At 42.1% G+C, this 18,558-nt stretch overlaps 1 protein-coding gene across 2 annotated transcripts; it reads right to left on the bottom strand.

Annotated features, from left to right (window-relative positions):
• Positions 1–1,868: 1,868 nt before the first annotated feature.
• LOC106564041 (zinc finger protein 14-like) lies at positions 1,869–10,725 on the bottom strand. Of its 2 annotated transcripts, none has more exons than XM_045690588.1 (2): positions 9,694–10,725; positions 1,869–4,888 (listed from the first exon to the last, which is right to left on the bottom strand). In XM_045690588.1, exons 1-2 carry the CDS (start codon positions 9,992–9,994, stop codon positions 2,388–2,390), a joined length of 2,802 nt encoding a protein of 933 aa, XP_045546544.1. In that variant the 5' UTR covers positions 9,995–10,725; the 3' UTR covers positions 1,869–2,387. The 2 variants fall into 2 exon arrangements, with proteins under 2 accessions (XP_045546544.1, XP_045546545.1); XM_045690589.1 differs by having other exon boundaries at positions 1,869–4,885; positions 9,694–10,724.
• Positions 10,726–18,558: the final 7,833 nt, after the last annotated feature.

The raw sequence follows: 18,558 nt of genomic DNA, 5'->3' as shown, positions 1-18,558 counted from the left end.
CGACCTCTCTTACAGAGCCTGGTGTCAGGATTATAGAGAGGGAGAGGGTGATGGTGCTCGCTGTACGCAAAGAGGGCAACGTCATGACAAGATAATATGTTGCATTAATCAAATTCTTTTAGTTATCTGACATGGTGGAATAATGCTAATGTGAACATTCATGTGGTGGTGAATGTTTTAAATGTCAACATCTTATCAATATCATCAGAACAACATCATTACATTTTTATACTCCTTTAACTTGAAGACTAGTACGGGAACTAACTCAATGACACAATTCAAGAGGTTTCAAGGTTAGAATCAAGAAATGCACATTCTACTGATATACAGTGCCTTCGGAGAGTATTCAGACCCCTTGACCTTTCCACATTTTGTTACATTACAGCCTTATTCTAAAATTGATTGAAATAGTTTTTCCCCCTCATGAATCTACACACAATATCCCATAATGACAAAGCAAAAATGCTTTTAGATTTTTTGTTGTTGCTAATATATATATATATATATATATATATATATATATATATATATATATATAAAAAAACTGAAATATCACATTGACATAAGTATTCAGACCCTTTACTCAGTACTTTGTTGAAGCACTTTTGGCAGCAATTACAGCCTCAAGTCTTCTTGGGTGTGATGCTACAAGCTTGTCACACCTGTATTTGGGGAGTTTTTCCCATTCTTCTCTGCAGATCTTCTCAAGCTATGTCAGGTTGGATGGGGAGCGTCACTGCACAGCTATTTTCAGGTCTCTCCTGAGATGTTCAATCGGGTTTAAGTCCGGCCTCTTCACCCCAGTCTGAGGTCCTGAGCGCTCTGGGGCAGGTTTTCATCAAGGATCTTTCTGTACTTTGTTCCGTTCATCTTTACCTCGAACCTGTCTAGTCTCCCACTCCTTGCTGCTGAAAAACATCCCCGCTGCTGAAAAACATCCCCATAGCATGATGCTGCCACCACCATGCTTCAGCGTAAGGATGGTGCCAGGTTTCCTCCAAATGTGATGGTTGGCATTCAGGCCAAAGAGTTCAATCTTGGTTTCATCAGACCAGAGAATCTTGTTCTCATGGTCTGAGTCTTTAGGTGCATTTTGGCAAACTCCATGCAGGATTTAATGTGCCTTTTACTGAGGAGTGGCTTCCGTCTGGCCACTCTACCATAAAGGTCTGATTGGTGGAGTGTTGCAGAGATGGTTGTCTTTCTAGAAGTTTCTCCCATCTCCACAGAGGAACTATAGAGCTCTGTCAGAATGACCATCAGGTTCTTGGTCACCTCCCTGACCAAGGCCCTTCTCCCTTGATTGCCGAATTTGGCCGGGCGGCCAGCTTTAGAAAGAGTCTTGGTGGTTCCAAACTTCTTCCACTGAAGAATGATGGAGGCCACTGTGATCTTGGTGACCTTCAATGATGCAGACATGTTTTGGTACCCTTCCCCAGATCTGTGCCTTGGCACAATCCTGTCTTGGATCTCTACGGACAATTCCTTCGACCTCATGGCTTGGTTTTTGCTCTGACATGCATTGTCAACTGTGGGACATTATATAGACAGTGTGTGCCTTTCCAAATCATGTCCAATCAATTGAATTTACCACAGGTGGACTCCAATCATGTTCTAGAAACATCTCAAGGATGATCAATGGAAACAGGATGCATCTGAGCTCAATTTTGAGTCTCATAACAAAGGGTCTGAATATTTATGTAAAAAAGGTATTTATGTTTTTATTTTTAATAAAATTACTACAAATTCCAAAAACCTGTTTTTGCTTTGTCATTATGGGGTATTGTGTGTAGATTTCTGAAGAATGTGTTTTATTTAATACATTTTCGAATAAGTCTGTAACATAACAAAATGTCAAATGGTCTGAATACTTTTCGAAGGCACTGTAATTTAATCATTTACATTTTGCAAAATCCAAATCATGTAACCAATGAAATTCAATTTGCAACATCCCAAAACATATATCCAATCAAATGTCTTTACTAATATCCAAATCATTTCAAATCCAAGAGGTTTCAAGGTTACAATGAAGAAATGCACATTCTATCATTCTATTAATCTATTTAATCATTTACATTTTGAAATACCAATATCCAACACTAAACTTGTATTCAATCAATCAAAATTCATAATCTAAATACACATACAAAAATATATATTCTGATTTTAGATGTGATCATGACTTGAGAAGAATAAAGAAAAACAAAGGTAGGCCTATTTTAGAGGAAGCTTTCATACATACAATACGATTTGATGTTGCATAAACCAAAACACAAATTATTAGTCAAAAATATAAGTCAGAACCACAGCCTCGCTATTCTCTCATGTGATTTCAGGTCCTCTGACCGGGAAAATGTCCTTCCACAATGACATTATTGGAAAGGCTTCTATCCTGTGTGTGTTCCTTCATGCCTTTTCATGTTTGCTAACTGGGTAAAACTCTTTCCACATTGGGAGCATTGGAAAGGCTTATCTCCTGTGTGTGTCCTCTCATGCTTTTTCAGTGTCCCTAACTCTGTAAAACTCTTTCCACACAGGGAGCATTGGAAAGGCTTCTCTCCTGTGTGTAATCTCTCATGCATTTTCAATGTCCCTGACCGGGCAAAAAAAATTCCACAATGGGAGCATTGGAAAGGCTTCTCTCCTGTGTGCATTCTCTCATGCATTTTCAAGTTCCCTAACCGGGGAAAACTTTTTCCACACTGAGAGCATTGGGAAGGCCTTTCTACTAAGTGTGTTCTCTCATGTGCTTTCAGGTCCCCTAATGAGGAAAATGTATTTTCACACTGGGGGCATTGATATGGCTTCTCTCCAGTGTGTGTTCCTTCATGCCTTTTCATGTTCGCTAACTGGGTAAAACTCTTTTCACATTGGGAGCATTGGAAAGGCTTCTCTCCTGTGTGTGTCCTCTCGTGCTTTTTCAGTGTCCCTAACTCAGCAAAACTCTTTCCACACAGGAAGCAGTGGAAAGGCTTCTCTCCTGTGTGTATTCTCTCATGCATTTTCAAGTTCCCTAACCGGGGAAAACCTTTTCCACACAGGGAGCATTGGAAAGGCTTATCTCCTGTGTGTGTCAGCTCATGTGTTTTCAGGTCCCCAATCTGGGTAAATCTTTTTCCACAGTCTGAGCAGTGGTGGGGCTTCTCCCCTGTGTGCATTCTCTCATGTGTTTGTAGATTCCTTAACTGGGTAAAACTCTTTCCACAGTGGGAGCATTGGAAAGGCCTATCTACAGAGTGTGTTCTCTCATGTTTTTTCAGGTCCCCTGATGAGAAAAATCTCATTTCACACTGGGAGCATTTATATGGCTTCTCTCCAGTGTGTATTCTTTCATGGACTTTCAAGTTCCCTGCGTGTCTAAACCCCTTTCCACACTGGGAGCAGTGGAAAGGCTTCTCTCCTGTGTGTGTCATTTCATGCGTTTTCAAGTTCCCTAACTGGGTAAAACTTTTTCCACACTGGGAGCAGTGGAAAGGTTTATCTCCTGTGTGTGTGCGCTCATGTGATTTCAGATTCCCTAACCAGGTAAAACTCTTTCCACACTGAAAGCATTGGAAAGGCCTCTCTACTAAGTGTGTTGTCTCATGTGTTTTCAGGTCCCCCGATGAGGAAAATGCATTTTCACACTGGGAACATTGATATGGTTTCTCTCCAGTGTGTGTTCCTTCATGCCTTTTCATGTTTGCTAACTGGGTAAAACTCTTTTCACATTGGGAACATTGGAAAGGCTTCTCACCTGTGTGTGTCCTCTCATGCTTTTTCAGTGTCCCTAACTCTGTAAAACTCTTTCCACACAGGAAGCAGTGGAAAGGCTTCTCTCCAGTGTGTATTCTCTCATGCATTTTCAAGTTCCCTAACCGGGGAAAACTTTTTCCACACTGGGCGCATTGGAAAGGCTTATCTCCTGTGTGTGTCAGTTCATGTGATTTCAGGTCCCCAATCTGGGTAAATCTCTTTCCACAGTCTGAGCAATGGTAGGGCTTCTCCCCTGTGTGCGTTCTCTCATGCTTTTTTAGATTCTCTAACTGGGTAAAACTCTTTCCACACTGAGAGCATTGGAAAGGCCTCTTTATAGAGTGTGTTCTCTCATGTTTTTTCAGGTCCCCGGATGAGGAAAATGTTATTTCACACTGTGAGCATTTATATGGCTTCTCTCCAGTGTGTCGTCTTTCATGCACTTTCAGGTTCCCTGCATGTCTAAAACCCTTTCCACACTGGGAACAGTGGAAAGGTTTCTCTCCTGTGTGTGTCATCTCATGTGTTTTCAAGTTCCCTAACTGGGTAAAACTTTTTTCACACTGGGAGCAGTTGAAAGGCTTATCTCCTGTGTGTGTCCGCTCATGTAATTTCAGATTCCCTAACCAGGTAAAACACTTTCCACAGTCTGAGCAGCAGAAGGGCTTCTCCCCTGTGTGTGTTCTCTCATGCGTTTGTAGACTCCCTAACAGGGTAAAGCTCTTTCCACACTGAGAGCATTGGAAAGGCCTCTCTACTAAGTGTGTTCTCTCATGTTTTTTCAATTCCCCTGATGAGGAAAATTTATTTTCACACTGGGAGCATTGACATGGCTTCTCTCCAGTGTGTGTTCCTTCATGCCTTTTCATGTTCGCTAACTGGGTAAATCTCTTTCCACATTGGGAGCACTGGAAAGGCTTCTCTCCTGTGTGTGTCCTCTCATGCTTTTTTAGTGTCCCTAACTCGGTAAAACTCTTTCCACACTGGGAGCAATTGAAAGGCTTATCTCCTGTGTGTGTGCGCTTATGTGATTTCAGATTCCCTAACCAGGTAAAACTCTTTCCACACTGGGAGCAGTGGTGTGGTTTTGCTGGTTTGGTCTTCTCTGAGTCTGAAGGACTCTTCCTGTTGTGAGAGTCTGGTCTTTCACCTGCTGAAGGCAAAAAGAGTATGTGGTTAAACAGAGAGATCTAAATGAAACCTCTACATGATACAACTGTCTTTCTACAAGGTTTCATCTGGACTAGATCCCTCAATAAAATGCATAATCTTCAAGACCCTGGTGCTTGGTTACGGAGCAGTAAAGGGAACTGCTCCTCCGTTCCTTCATTCTATGATGGATGCAAGAGATTAGCTGAACAACTTCTGTATTGTTTTATTAAACAAAGATGTGCACAGGGAGACCGCAGAGACTAAATGACTCTTCTACATGGTTGTAACACTGTGCCACCCTCCTGGAGGGAGGGCAGACCTAAATACTCTGGCCTTAACTGTTCCTTGTTTCATCCTTCCCTGGGTTAAAACATTAAATCAAGGCTGACTTGTGGGTTGAATAGACTTTACATTTGAATCACTTCAGGACACCCATGGGTTGATGTACCAATCACTAAGACCTGCTTTATGGTGACCTCTGACCTTATAGAGGGTACTTAGAGGTCAAATTCCAATAGGAAATTATCATCAGAAGAGTGTTCTTTCAGAGGAGCTCCAAATGGAAACTATTGGTTGTGTGGAAAAAGGGCTTACAATAGCATTCCATGGAACTGGGGAGGGACATGTACTGTAGGGTTTGTGGTGACAGCTATGAGAACCGTTCAGAATAATGAGAGGGATCTGAAGGCTTTGTTTAAAGACTACAGACCTCCTGGAATGATGAGAGATAAGAGATCTCTGGCAGGCATCACTCACATTCAGGCACATGCCTCCAGGTTCTTTGGGGGTGTTTTTTTCCTGGGTATGGAGTTGCATGTGAGTTAAATCAAATTTGAGACATCTCTAGCCGCAGAGAAAATTGGCAATGCTACTCGAAATGCCCTGGAAGAATTAAATGGGGAAATGAAAGAATTGCGTAAGTTAGCTCTGCAAAACAGAGAGGTCCTTGACTATATTATGGCAGGTCAAGGGGGCACATATGCAATCATTGATCAATGTTGTACTTTTGTCCCAGATCACTCTTCTAATGTGACTGATCTTGCTGAATACATTGCCACTGTTGCTAAAAATAATTATCCAAAACCAGATTGGACGCTTGCAACTTGGTTTGAATCCCTGCTTGGAAATTGTGGATCCCAAATTGCCCAGTGGGCTGCAGTGTGTGTTTTTTGTTTAGTTTGTTTAATTGTGTTATTAACATGCTTTAAGGTGATTTGTGCCTCTCTGGCTTGTAAGATTTCAGCAGCTATCATGTTTTCTGCTCCTACAGAGAACAGTGAAACTATTGAGCTGCCAACTCTGGATGAGAGTCCCATTTCCCCCTGTAGATGCAGACGATGATTAATGGTTGAAGGTTGTTTTCTTTGGTTGAGGGTGAGGTCATCTAAACCCTTAAACCCGTTTTACATTATGTGGGACACTGAGCTGATGAGCACCAACCATTTGAAGGTCTTAGCAGAATTGTTAAACAACAGGGTTTTAGGTTTATGTCCCAGGGACAGTTAGTGAAAAACACAGGTCAATCCAACCTGACTGTGGAAAGAGGTATGGAAACAATGGATAACATTGAGAGAGTTATTCACCTCTGAATCTACAGATGCCTTGTGTATGTATGTGTGTATTCTTTGTCATATACTCACTCACATTGGTTAGAACTTTCTGATTGTAGGTTTTTAGCTTGATTTAACTTGTCTAGTTAAATAACGGTTAAATGTTTTGTTTATTTATTATAATATCATGTTCTAGAAACTCCTTTTGATAGAAGCTAAAATCTAAATGCTTACTTTAACATGTAATTATTGTTATCACACAAGTGACAAAAGGATGGAATGTAACAGATTAAATTTACTTTGTGCATCTTATCTTTGGTGTCATAAACAATCCTTGGTTCCTGTCTGTGTCTGGCCAAGAGATGAGGGGGAGGGGCCCCTCCAGAGGAACATCTGTCAGAACGCCCAGAATATGTTCTTTATGTTAAGATAGACGGAGCCAGTCACATGTGAACCGATCCAATGAATCATGTTTATGTAGGTTTAGATATCAGTATATAAGGCTCTATGTAAGGAAGGCCCTTTCACAGCTCACTTCAGACCGGTACTTACGCATCTAAGTTTGACTGTGACCTCTCCAGCTCGCTGACAATAAAAAGTGATTCATTTAATATTGACTTTTAGTGTCCTATATAAGAATGTCCACAACAATCCCTAGTGTGAAGCATGGTGGTGGTGCCATCATGCTGTGGGGATGTTGTTCAGCGGCAGGGACTGGGAAACTAGTCAGGATCGAGGGAAAGATGAACGGAGCAAAGTACAGAGAGATCCTTGATAAGGACCTCAGACTGTTCACCTTCCAACAGGACAACGACCCTAAGCACACAGCCAAGACAACGCAGGAGTGGCTTCGGGACAAGTCTCTGAATGTCCTTGAGTGGCCCAGCCAGAGCCCAGACTTGAAACCGATTGAACATCTCTGGAGAGACCTGAAATAGCTGTGCAGCGATGCTCCCCATCTAACCTGACAGAGCTTGAGAGGATCTGCAGAGGTTGAGCAGACCGCTATAATCTGGCTCTCATGGAATGTCATGTTTATAGGCTGTCCAGAGCTCTATAATAATAGATAATGTCATGTTTACAGGCTGATCAGAGCTCTATAATAATAGATAATGTCATGTTAATAGGCTGAACAGAGCTCAATAATAATAGATAATGTCATGTTTATAGGCTGAGCAGAGCTCTATAATAATAGATAATATCATGTTTACAGGCTGAACAGAGCTCTATAATAATAGATAATGAGGACTACATTATTTCAGTTAGGGCTGACCCCAATTAGTTGACTGGTCAATTGTTTGGTCATTAGGCTGTTGGTTGACCGAGATGGTTTTAGTCAAGCAGTAACACATGTATATTTGCGCCCATCTCAATGAACTAATCCATTGCGGAGGCCTAGACTAAAAGCAAATGTATGCTTGATCTGAAAATGTGGTTGGTGGCTCCATATGGAGGGTGTGACGCAATTATGAAGCCTCCGGAGGCATGCAGAGGCCAAATCGAGCTCTGTACCGCATCGCCATGGCTCTGTATAGCTCTGCATTGACATGATTGGTTGACGGTAGGTGGGGGCGGTACATCCTGTATAAACACAAACTCACTTCCTTCACAACAGCTCAGCACTGCTCCGCGAAGCAAAGAAGTATGAATGCCCTGACTTCTGCTGAGGTCGTATCACCGTAAAACTGCACGGTCAATACAGACGTTGGATTGACCATGTGCCCAGACGCACTTCTCTCTCCAGAACGCACTCTCTCCTGCCAATTTGTGCACATTGTTCCATAACTTCATTCTGTGAATAGTTTGAGTTTTAGTGCCTATCAATTCCCCATTACAAGTACCACCAGTAGACAATGTGCTGTTAATTCCTATCATTTCTAATCTACAAAATGTGTTACTCTGGTTGCAGTAATGTTTGAGAATGCATTCAATATTATTATTCCAGTCTTCCCGTTATCATTGTCAGACATTGTTTGCACGACCTATGAAACACTTGTGAGAAACAAGTTTTGGTTTATTTCATTTCATTTCTGAGTTTTGGCAATTTAGTCATTGTCTTTTGTTTGGAGCGCTCCTGTCAATGTTGAGTAAGGATGCGCATGCATAAAAGTAGGCCTATAGGCTACCTGGTAGAGGTCGACCGATTATGATTTTTAAACACCAATACCAATACCGATTATTGGAGGACCAAAAAGACCCGATGCCGATTATTTGTAGGGCCAAAAAGTGATACCGATTAATTGGCCGATTTTTATATATACATTTGGAATAATGACAACAATACTGAATGAACACTTTTATTTAAACTTAATATAATACATAAATAAAAACTATTTAGTCTCAAATAAATAATGAAACATGTTCAATTTGGTTTAAATAATACAACAACAGTGTTGGAGAAGAAAGTAAAAGTGCAATATGTGCCATGTAAAAAAGCTAACGTTTAAGTTCCTTGATCAGAACATATGAAAGCTGGTGGTTCAATATTCCCAGTTCTTCAATATTCCCAGTTAAGAAGTTTTAGGTTGTAGTTATTATAGGAATTATGATGCGTTGACTATTTATCTCTATACCATTTGTATTTCATATACCTTTGACTATTGGATGTTCTAATAGGCACTTATCTCGGGAGTTGATAGGCTTGAAGTCATAAACAGCGCTGTGCTTCAAGCATTGCTAAGAGCTGCCTGAAAAACGCAGTAAAGTGCTGTTTGAATGAATGCTTACGAGCCTACTGCTGCCTACCACCGCTCAGTCAGACTGCTCTATCAAATCATAGACTTATAATAAACACAGAAATACGAGCCTTTGGTCATTAATATGGTAAAATCAGGAAACTATCATTTCGAAAACAAAATGTTTATTCTTTCAGTGAAATATGGAACCTTTCCGTATTTCATCGAACAGGTGGCATCCCTAAGTCTAAATATTGCTGTTACATTGCACAACCTTCAATGTTATGTCGTAATTATGTAAAATTCTGGCAAATTAATTACGGTCTTTGTTAGGAAGAAATGGTCTTCACACAGTTCGCAACGAGCCAGGCGGTCCAAACTGCTGCATATACCCTGACTCTGCTTGCACTGATCGCAAGAGAAGTGACACAATTTCCCTAGTTAATATTACAGTGTAGTTGAACAATTCCTACAGTACTGAACAAAATATTCAAGTGTTGAACTTCAGTAGAATGCCCCATTTAAAACCACACATTGTTCAAACGACTGCAGAGTTTGTGTCACTGATAGATAGTACTCACGGGTGTTAATCAGATCTCCAACCTCCTCTTCCTCCTCCAATGTGACAGTAATCTCCCCCTCCTTCACATCAAAAACGTCTTCCTCTTCTTTCACTGTGATAGTCATCTCCTCCTCTTCCTCTTTCACGCCCAACACAGCATCGTCATTGTTATCTTCCTCCTCTTCCTTCACAGTAACATCCTCCTCCTCTTTCACAAAAACGTCTTCTTCTTTCACCGTAACAGCCTCATCTTCCTCATCTTTCTCTGTCCTGCAGACCTCTTCTTCTTCAACAGGGAGGGAGTAGCTTAGTGAGCTCATGGTCAAGGTTGTTAGCGAGGTAACGTTAGCTAAATATCATTAGCGACTAGGCTACTGCTAACTTAACCAGACAGCTAGTTGACTAATAAAAATGTAAATATGAAAATTAAGGGGTAACTAGTGGATACGACATACATGTATTTTTAACTCCCCGAAACGGTCTAAAAAACCGTCAATGTTCCGGTTGTATGTTGGCTAGCAAACTACCTAACAGTTAGCTGGTTGGATCAGTAGCCGTGTTGTTCTCGTTGAAGAAGCGTCCCGTCCACTAGAATAGACGTCACACTAGCAACAGCGCATGAAAGACGCATATCGCCATCTGTTGATTGGAGTTGGTAAAGCAGTAGAGGAAAATGTTTATTTTTCATTTAATTCATTAAAGAATAATATTACGTAAAGAAGTACAAAGGAAAACATGTGTTGATTGATTAGTTCAAAAAAATAACAAAAATGATGAGTGAGAAGTTAGAACATCTACTACACAATGTCTTATTCATTTTTACTCAGATAAACATATGTTACATGATCCTTTTTACAATCAGCACCTATATTCTCTGAAACGGTGGAATAATACTGATGGAACATTCATGAGGTAGTGACTGTTTTTAATGTCAACAGCTTTGATGACTAGTACTGTAGTGGCTAAAGGTTCCTAGATAAAAAAATAAATAATAATAAAAGCCAAAGAAATTCTAATCTAATTGTATTGGTCACATACACATGTTTAGCAGATGTTATTGCGAGTGTAGCGAAAATGCTTGTGCAACTAGTTCCGACAGTGCAGTAATATCTAACAATTCCACAACTACCCAATACACCCAAATCTAAGTAAAGGAATATATAAACTTCTTTCACCTTTATTTAACTAGGCAAATCAGTTAAGAACAAATTCTTATTTTCAATGACGACCAAGGAACAGTGGGTTGCCTTGTTCAGGGGCTTCAGGGGATTCGATCTTGCAACCTTTCGGTTACTAGTCCAACGCTCTAAGCACTAAGCTACCTGCCGCCCATAAATATATGGATCAGCAATGACAGAGCGGCATAGGCTAGATGCAATAGATGGTATAATATACAGTATATACATATGAGATGAGTAACGCAAGATATGTAAACATTATTAAAGTGGTATTATTTAAAGTGACATTTACAAATAAAGGTGCCAAATACAGGTTTAGTGCCAATGCTTTTCCATTGGTTAGATAAGAGGTTACTGTTGGGGTCAAATTATATTTTTTACTTACAGAATGAACCCAACAAGCACATTCGGGTCCTTGAAAGTTGTGGGAACATGTGTTTTTGGTTTCCCATCGAGAATGAAGCAATACATTTCCTGACCGGCCAGACAGAGAGTGACGCTTACCTAGCTGGCTATCCAACACTGGAACTCTTCCAAGGCAAGGTAAGCTTTTGGTTTTATACATTTATTGCAGCTGGTGTAGCTGCTAAACTGCTTGTAGTGGGTTTACTAACACATTCGTTCTAGTAGCTATGTTGACTTGACGTTAGCTAATATGGTGATAACGATGTAGACCGTGTGTAGCGGTTAGCTGCTATCCCAGCGGGCACACAAAGTCATTTTGACATCTTATTCTGGGTATATTCTGGTCACGACATCATCTTGTTTTATAAGTCTTTATTATGACCAAAAAAATACGCATTTTGCCTAACATCTTCCCAAATGACTCAAACCAGACGTCAGCTCTCATGGCATTCGTTATTTAAAACAAATCTTAAAATAGTGAATTTTCTTTGTCACATGCACAGATAAGACTCTACCAGTGTAGAGCACATGCACATTTGCCCTGCCTGTCTCTAAAGTGTCCTTTTGGGTGGTGGCATAATTTCACCCACGAATTGTTTTCTGTATAACATTTTTTGTCGTTTTTCTGAATCCATTGCTTGCAAGTCTTCATTAAATTCTCATCTATGCTTCAGAACCGAAAAGTTGCGCCGCGCGTCTTGATTATCAGTCAATATCCAAATCGTTAGCACTGGGACGCAAAGGCTAGCGCCATTATCCAGATTAGTGACCAGAAAGAACTTGTCCTAAAGTATGTACCGGACAGACCAACTGGTGATAAAGTATGCTCCAGACAGACCACAGTTACAGGAAAAGGGACCTCAGACTGGTGATAAAGTATGCTCCAGACAGACCACAGTTACAGGAAAAGGGACCTCAGACTGGTGCTAAAGTATGCTCCAGACAGACCACAGTCACAGGAAAAGGGACCTCAGACTGGTGCTAAAGTATGCTCCAGACAGACCACAGTCACAGGAAAAGGGACCTCAGACTGGTGATAAAGTATGCTCCAGACAGACCACAGTCACAGGAAAAGGGACCTCAGACTGGTGATAAAGTATGCTCCAGACAGACCACAGTTACAGGAAAAGGGACCTCAGACTGGTGATAAAGTATGCTCCAGACAGACCACAGTTACAGGAAAAGGGACCTCAGACTGGTGCTAAAGTATGCTCCAGACAGACCACAGTTACAGGAAAAGGGACCTCAGACTGGTGCTAAAGTATGCTCCAGACAGACCACAGTCACAGGAAAAGGGACCTCAGACTGGTGCTAAAGTATGCTCCAGACAGACCACAGTCACAGGAAAAGGGACCTCAGACTGGTGCTAAAGTATGCTCCAGACAGACCACAGTTACAGGAAAAGGGACCTCAGACTGGTGATAAAGTATGCTCCAGACAGACCACAGTCACAGGAAAAGGGACCTCAGACTGGTGCTAAAGTATGCTCCAGACAGACCACAGTTACAGGAAAAGGGACCTCAGACTGGTGCTAAAGTATGCTCCAGACAGACCGCAGTCACAGGAAAAGGGACCTCAGACTGGTGATAAAGTATGCTCCAGACAGACCACAGTTACAGGAAAAGGGACCTCAGACTGGTGCTAAAGTATGCTCCAGACAGACCACAGTTACAGGAAAAGGGACCTCAGACTGGTGATAAAGTATGCTCCAGACAGACCACAGTCACAGGAAAAGGGACCTCAGACTGGTGATAAAGTATGCTCCAGACAGACCACAGTTACAGGAAAAGGGACCTCAGACTGGTGATAAAGTATGCTCCAGACAGATGCGGTAATGGAGGACAGACACTAATTATTTCTTGTTTGGTTGTATTCATAATATAATCTCCCCCATCTCCCAGTTAATAAAATACGTTATTTGACCTAGAAATTGTATTTCTTTACTAATGCGATTTTTAGATACAAACTAAATGTTCAACAGTTAAAGCTAATGGGACCTGAGGATATTTTAGTTATTTTAAATATTGTGAATTAGCAGTGTAAAGTACTGTATAATATATATAGATTGATTTGCATCCATTGCTGTGGTGAGATGCTTGAGCACAGCATTACATTATTATTATTATTGGGAAGTTATAAACTGGTCATATTTTGGTTGGATAGGAGTTCTAAAGTCGTCAGAAATAAGATGGCTTATTAGCAAGGTACAGGCTTATTAGCAATACCTATAGTTAGAACCAAGGTACAGGCTTATTAGCAGTACCTAGGGTTAGAACCAAGGTACAGGCTTATTAGCAGTACCTAGGGTTAGAACCAAGGTACAGGCTTATTAGCAGTACCTAGTGTTAGAACCAAGGTACAGGCTTATTAGCAATACCTGTACCTTCACTGTAGCCAACGTGAGTTTAACATTTCAACGTGTTAACCCTCGCAAGGCTGCAGGCCCAGACGGCATTCCCGGCCGCGTCCTCAGAGCATGCGCAGACCAGCTGGCTGGTGTGTTTACAGACATATTCAATCAATCCTTATCCCAGTCTGCTGTCCCCACATGCTTCAAGAGGGCCACCATTGTTCCTGTTCCCAAGAAAGCTAAGGTAACTGAGCTAAATGACTACCGCCCTGTAGCACTCACTTCCGTCATCATGAAGTGCTTTGAGAGACTAGTCAAGGACCATATCACCTCCACCCTACCTGACACCCTAGACCCACTTCAATTTGCTTACCGTCCCAATAGCTCCACAGACGATGCAATCGCCATCACACTGCCCTAACCCATCTGGACAAGAGGAATATCTATGTAAGAATTCTGTTCATCGATTACAGCTCAGCATTTAACACCATAGTATCCTCCAAACTCATCATTAAGCTCGAGACCCTGGGTCTCGACCCTGCCCTGTGCAACTGGGTCCTGGACTTCCTGACGGGCCGCCCCCAGGTGGTGAGGGTAGGTAACAACATCTCCACCCCGCTGATCCTCAACACTGGGTCCCCACAAGGGTGCATTCTCAGCCCCCTCCTGTACTCCCTGTTCACCCACGACTGCGTGGCCATGCACGCCTCCAACTCAATCATCAAGTTTGCAGACGACACTGCAGTGGTAGGCTTGATTACCAACAACGACGAGACGGCCTACAGGGAGGAGGTGAGGCCCTCGGAGTGTGGTGTCAGGAAAGTAACCTCACACAATGTCAACAAAACAAAGGAGATGATCGTGGACTTCAGGAAACAGCAGAGGGAGCAGCCCCCTATCTACATTGACGGGACAGTAGTGGAGAGGGTGGAGAGTTTTAAGTTCCTCGGCGTACACATCACGGACAAACTGAAATGGTCCACCCACACAGACAGTATGGTAAAGAAGGCGCAGCAGTGCCTCTTCAACCTCAGGAGGCTGAAGAAATTCGGCTTGTCACCAAAAACGATATTACTGCATGGTCGGAACTAGAAGCACAAGCATTTCGCTACACTCGCATTAACATCTGCTAACCATGTGTATGTGACAAATACATTTGATTTGATACCTATAGTTAGAACCAAGGTACTGGCTTATTAGCAGTACCTGGGGTTAGAACCAAGGTACAGGCTTATTAGCAATTGTCCACTTCCCCAATCTTCTCGTGCAAACGCAGGGAGACAAAGATGCTCCCAACCACGTAAATTTCATCCAGAAGCTGATGGCTTAAAGCTTAATTTAACAGCCCATGTCTAATAGTTCATAGTGCACTTTTTGCATATGCAACCACTTTTGTTCTTCAGTAATGTTCGAAAGAAGTTGCAATTCATTCATGTTCTTAGTCTCATTTAATGGACATTTTATTTAACAACATGTTTCCTAAGTCGTAGACGAATATGTTTGTTACTATGCTGTACCACAGCGCCCGATAAAGGACGATATCCATCCGGACCTTTGCAACCGAGGTAATTTGGTATCCTCTTTCTCTTCCTCCTTTTTTTTTGACTCTGAAAGTTTCTTCCTCTTCTTCCATTGAAACGTCTTCTTCTTTCACTGTAACAGCCTCATCCTCGACTTCTTGTTTAACTGTGACAACCGTTTCCTCCTTCTCTTTCACGAGAGCTTCTTTCCACGTCCAGCAGACCCCGTCTTCTTTAGCGGGGGGGGGTAGCTTAGTGAACTCATGGTCGGGGACGTTAGCTAGCCTAGTGCAATTGCTAATTTAATTTAACCAGCCAGCAACCTGACTAACAACAACGTAAATATGGAAATAGTAGATACGACAGACGTGTGTTTAAAACACAATGACTAATATACACCAAAAACGTCTAAAGAGCTCCAATGTTTCGCTATGTTGGCTAAAAAGCTACGGAGGTGGCTGACAAGCTAGCTGTTTTTGTTATTGAAGAAGCGTCCCGTCCACTAGATTATACGTCACTCTTGTAGCGTCACTTGAAATACGCACTCTGCAATCTGCTGACTAGAGTGCGTAGCGCAGTTGGGAAAACGTTTATTCCATACAAAAAGCGTATTCTTAATCTATTTCATTAAATAATATTTTATGGAAACGTACATATAGAAACATGTGTTGTTTCTATACGTGAGAATTCAAAACAAACCAAACTACTGCACATCTGTAGTATAGTCCAACAAACAGATATTTAGTCAAACAAATAGATATCACAGGAAGAAGCTAGGTCTACACTGCTCCTACATGGTGTAACAATGCATAGATGTACAGTCAGGTCCACAATTATTGATAACACGGATATTACATTTTCAGTGGGGTCCAAAATTATATTGTATGCTCAAAATAATGGGGTCATTCTTTTATTTTCTACTAATACAATTGCTCAGATGAAGATTTTTTTTCAACAATTATTATTTTTTATCTAAAAAAGATAAGGGTCAAAATTATTGGCACCCCTGTTTTCAGTACCTCACCTGGCAAGGATAATGGCACTGAGCCAAAATGTTTTATGATATTGGAGAACACACTGGAAGGAATATTAGACCATTCCTCCACACCGAATCTGATTGGACAACACATCGGAAGGAATATTAGACCATTCCTACACTCCGAATCTGATTGGACAACGACTGGCGAGTCATAATGAGTGGAAGAGGAAAATCAGTGACAATCACTCCTACCCAACCTACAGGCATGTTCATATCAACTCCTACACAACCTCCAGGCAAGTTCATATCAACACCTCCTACCCAACCTCCAGGCATGTTCACATCAACACCTCCTACCCAACCTCCAGGCATGTTCATATCAACACCACCTACCCAACCTCCAGGCATGTTCATATCAACACCTCCTACCCAACCTCCAGGCATGTTCACATCAACACCTCCTACCCAACCTCCAGGCATGTTCACATCAACACCTCCTACCCAACCTCCAGGCATGTTCACATCAACACCTACCCAACCTCCAGGCATGTTCATATGAGGCCATTGTGATTTCAAACCATACTCCTCATTATTATGACCCTCGAGTTTCTTAGACCGATCAGTCCCTCTAATTCATGGCGTATTAACCCTCAGACTTTATCGGATGACAAGTTACAGGAATAAAAGTCTTGGTAGGCACAATGAGACCGTGACTCCACCTAGCAACAACACAACGTTTACATGCCATTCAAAATAACACCGCGTGTTTTTGTCATGCTCAGTAGCCAGATCGGTTTGTGTTTAGTCAACGTCTCTCTCATTTCTAGCCGTGTTAAACGGAAAAATATCAACTACAGCATTTCTATATTGTTAATCGAACTGCTTTGCTTTATCTTGGCCAGGTCGCAATTGTAAATGAGAACTTGTTCTCAACTTGCCTACCTGGTTAAATAAAGGTGATAAATAAATAAAATAAATAGAATATAATAATATAATACAATGGGTTCTATCAAGAAAATCATTGACAATAATAACTAATGAAATACAGTCTTACTCTTTTAAAGCAGTGTGTGTGTGTGTGTTAGTGAGTGTCTGAAAACTAGCCCTCAAATGCTTGCTTCCTCTGTCCTTGTTTCCTACACTCCTGTTTTGAAAGTGCATTTGTGCTTTGAACGGGAGGTGAGGAATGGAGGAAACATGGGGAGAATCTCAATTTCATTTCCTTGATTCCTCAGGTCCTCTCTCCTTGTCTCTTTCAAAAACCCATTGGATAAGAAGGTGAAAGGGGAGGGACGTCTGACCTTCTCATCCAATGGGTTTTCAAATAAAATGTATGTCACATGCGCGCGAATACAACAGGTTTTATTGTGAAATGGTTAATTACAAGCCTTTTCCCAACAATGCAGATTTATAAAGTAAGGAGAAAAAAAAGAAAAAAGTAACAATTTAAAAGGAATAACGAGGCTATATACAAGGAGTACCGGGTCAACGTGCTGAGGTACCAGGTAGTAACGAGGCTATATACAAGGAGTACCGGGTCAACGCGCTGAGGTACCAGGTAGTAACGAGGCTATATACAAGGAGTACCGGGTCAACGCGCTGAGGTACCAGGTAGTAACGAGGCTATATACAAGGAGTACCGGGTCAACGCGCTGAGGTACCAGGTAGTAACGAGGCTATATACAAGGAGTACCGGGTCAACGCGCTGAGGTACCAGGTAGTAACGAGGCTATATACAAGGAGTACCGGGTCAACGCGCTGAGGTACCAGGTAGTAACGAGGCTATATACAAGGAGTACCGGGTCAACGCGCTGAGGTACCAGGTAGTAACGAGGCTATATACAAGGAGTACCGGGTCAACGCGCTGAGGTACCAGGTAGTAACGAGGTATATACAAGGAGTACCGGGTCAACGCGCTGAGGTACCAGGTAGTAACGAGGCTATATACAAGGAGTACCGGGTCAACGCGCTGAGGTACCAGGTAGCAACGAGGCTATATACAAGGAGTACCGGGTCAACGCGCTGAGGTACCAGGTAGCAACGAGGCTATATACAAGGAGTACCGGGTCAACGCGCTGAGGTACCAGGTAGCAACGAGGCTATATACAAGGAGTACCGGGTCAACGCGCTGAGGTACCAGGTAGCAACGAGGCTATATACAAGGAGTACCGGGTCAACGCTGAGGTACCAGGTAGCAACGAGGCTATATACAAGGAGTACCGGGTCAACGCGCTGAGGTACCAGGTAGCAACGAGGCTATATACAAGGAGTACCGGGTCAACGCGCTGAGGTACCAGGTAGCAACGAGGCTATATACAAGGAGTACCGGGTCAACGCGCTGAGGTACCAGGTAGCAACGAGGCTATATACAAGGAGTACCGGGTCAACGCGCTGAGGTACCAGGTAGCAACGAGGCTATATACAAGGAGTACCGGGTCAACGCGCTGAGGTA

Source organism: Salmo salar, chromosome ssa12 (genome assembly GCF_905237065.1).
Source record: "Salmo salar chromosome ssa12, Ssal_v3.1, whole genome shotgun sequence".
Taxonomy (NCBI): Eukaryota; Metazoa; Chordata; class Actinopteri; order Salmoniformes; family Salmonidae; genus Salmo; species Salmo salar.
Note: the sequence above shows the minus strand (reverse complement) of the source record. Positions and strands in the feature narration are given on the sequence as shown.

What these genes read in the sequence shown, in the direction of transcription:
- LOC106564041 (XM_045690588.1), bottom strand. Translation starts at nt 9,994, where the DNA reads ATGAGCTCACTAAGCTACTCCCTCCCTGTTGAAGAAGAAGAGGTCTGC. An exon ending in TGGAGATCTGATTAACACCC is followed by an intron (nt 4,889 to 9,693) that starts GTGAGTACTATC and finishes TTTTGCCTTCAG; the next exon opens with CAGGTGAAAGACCAGACTCT.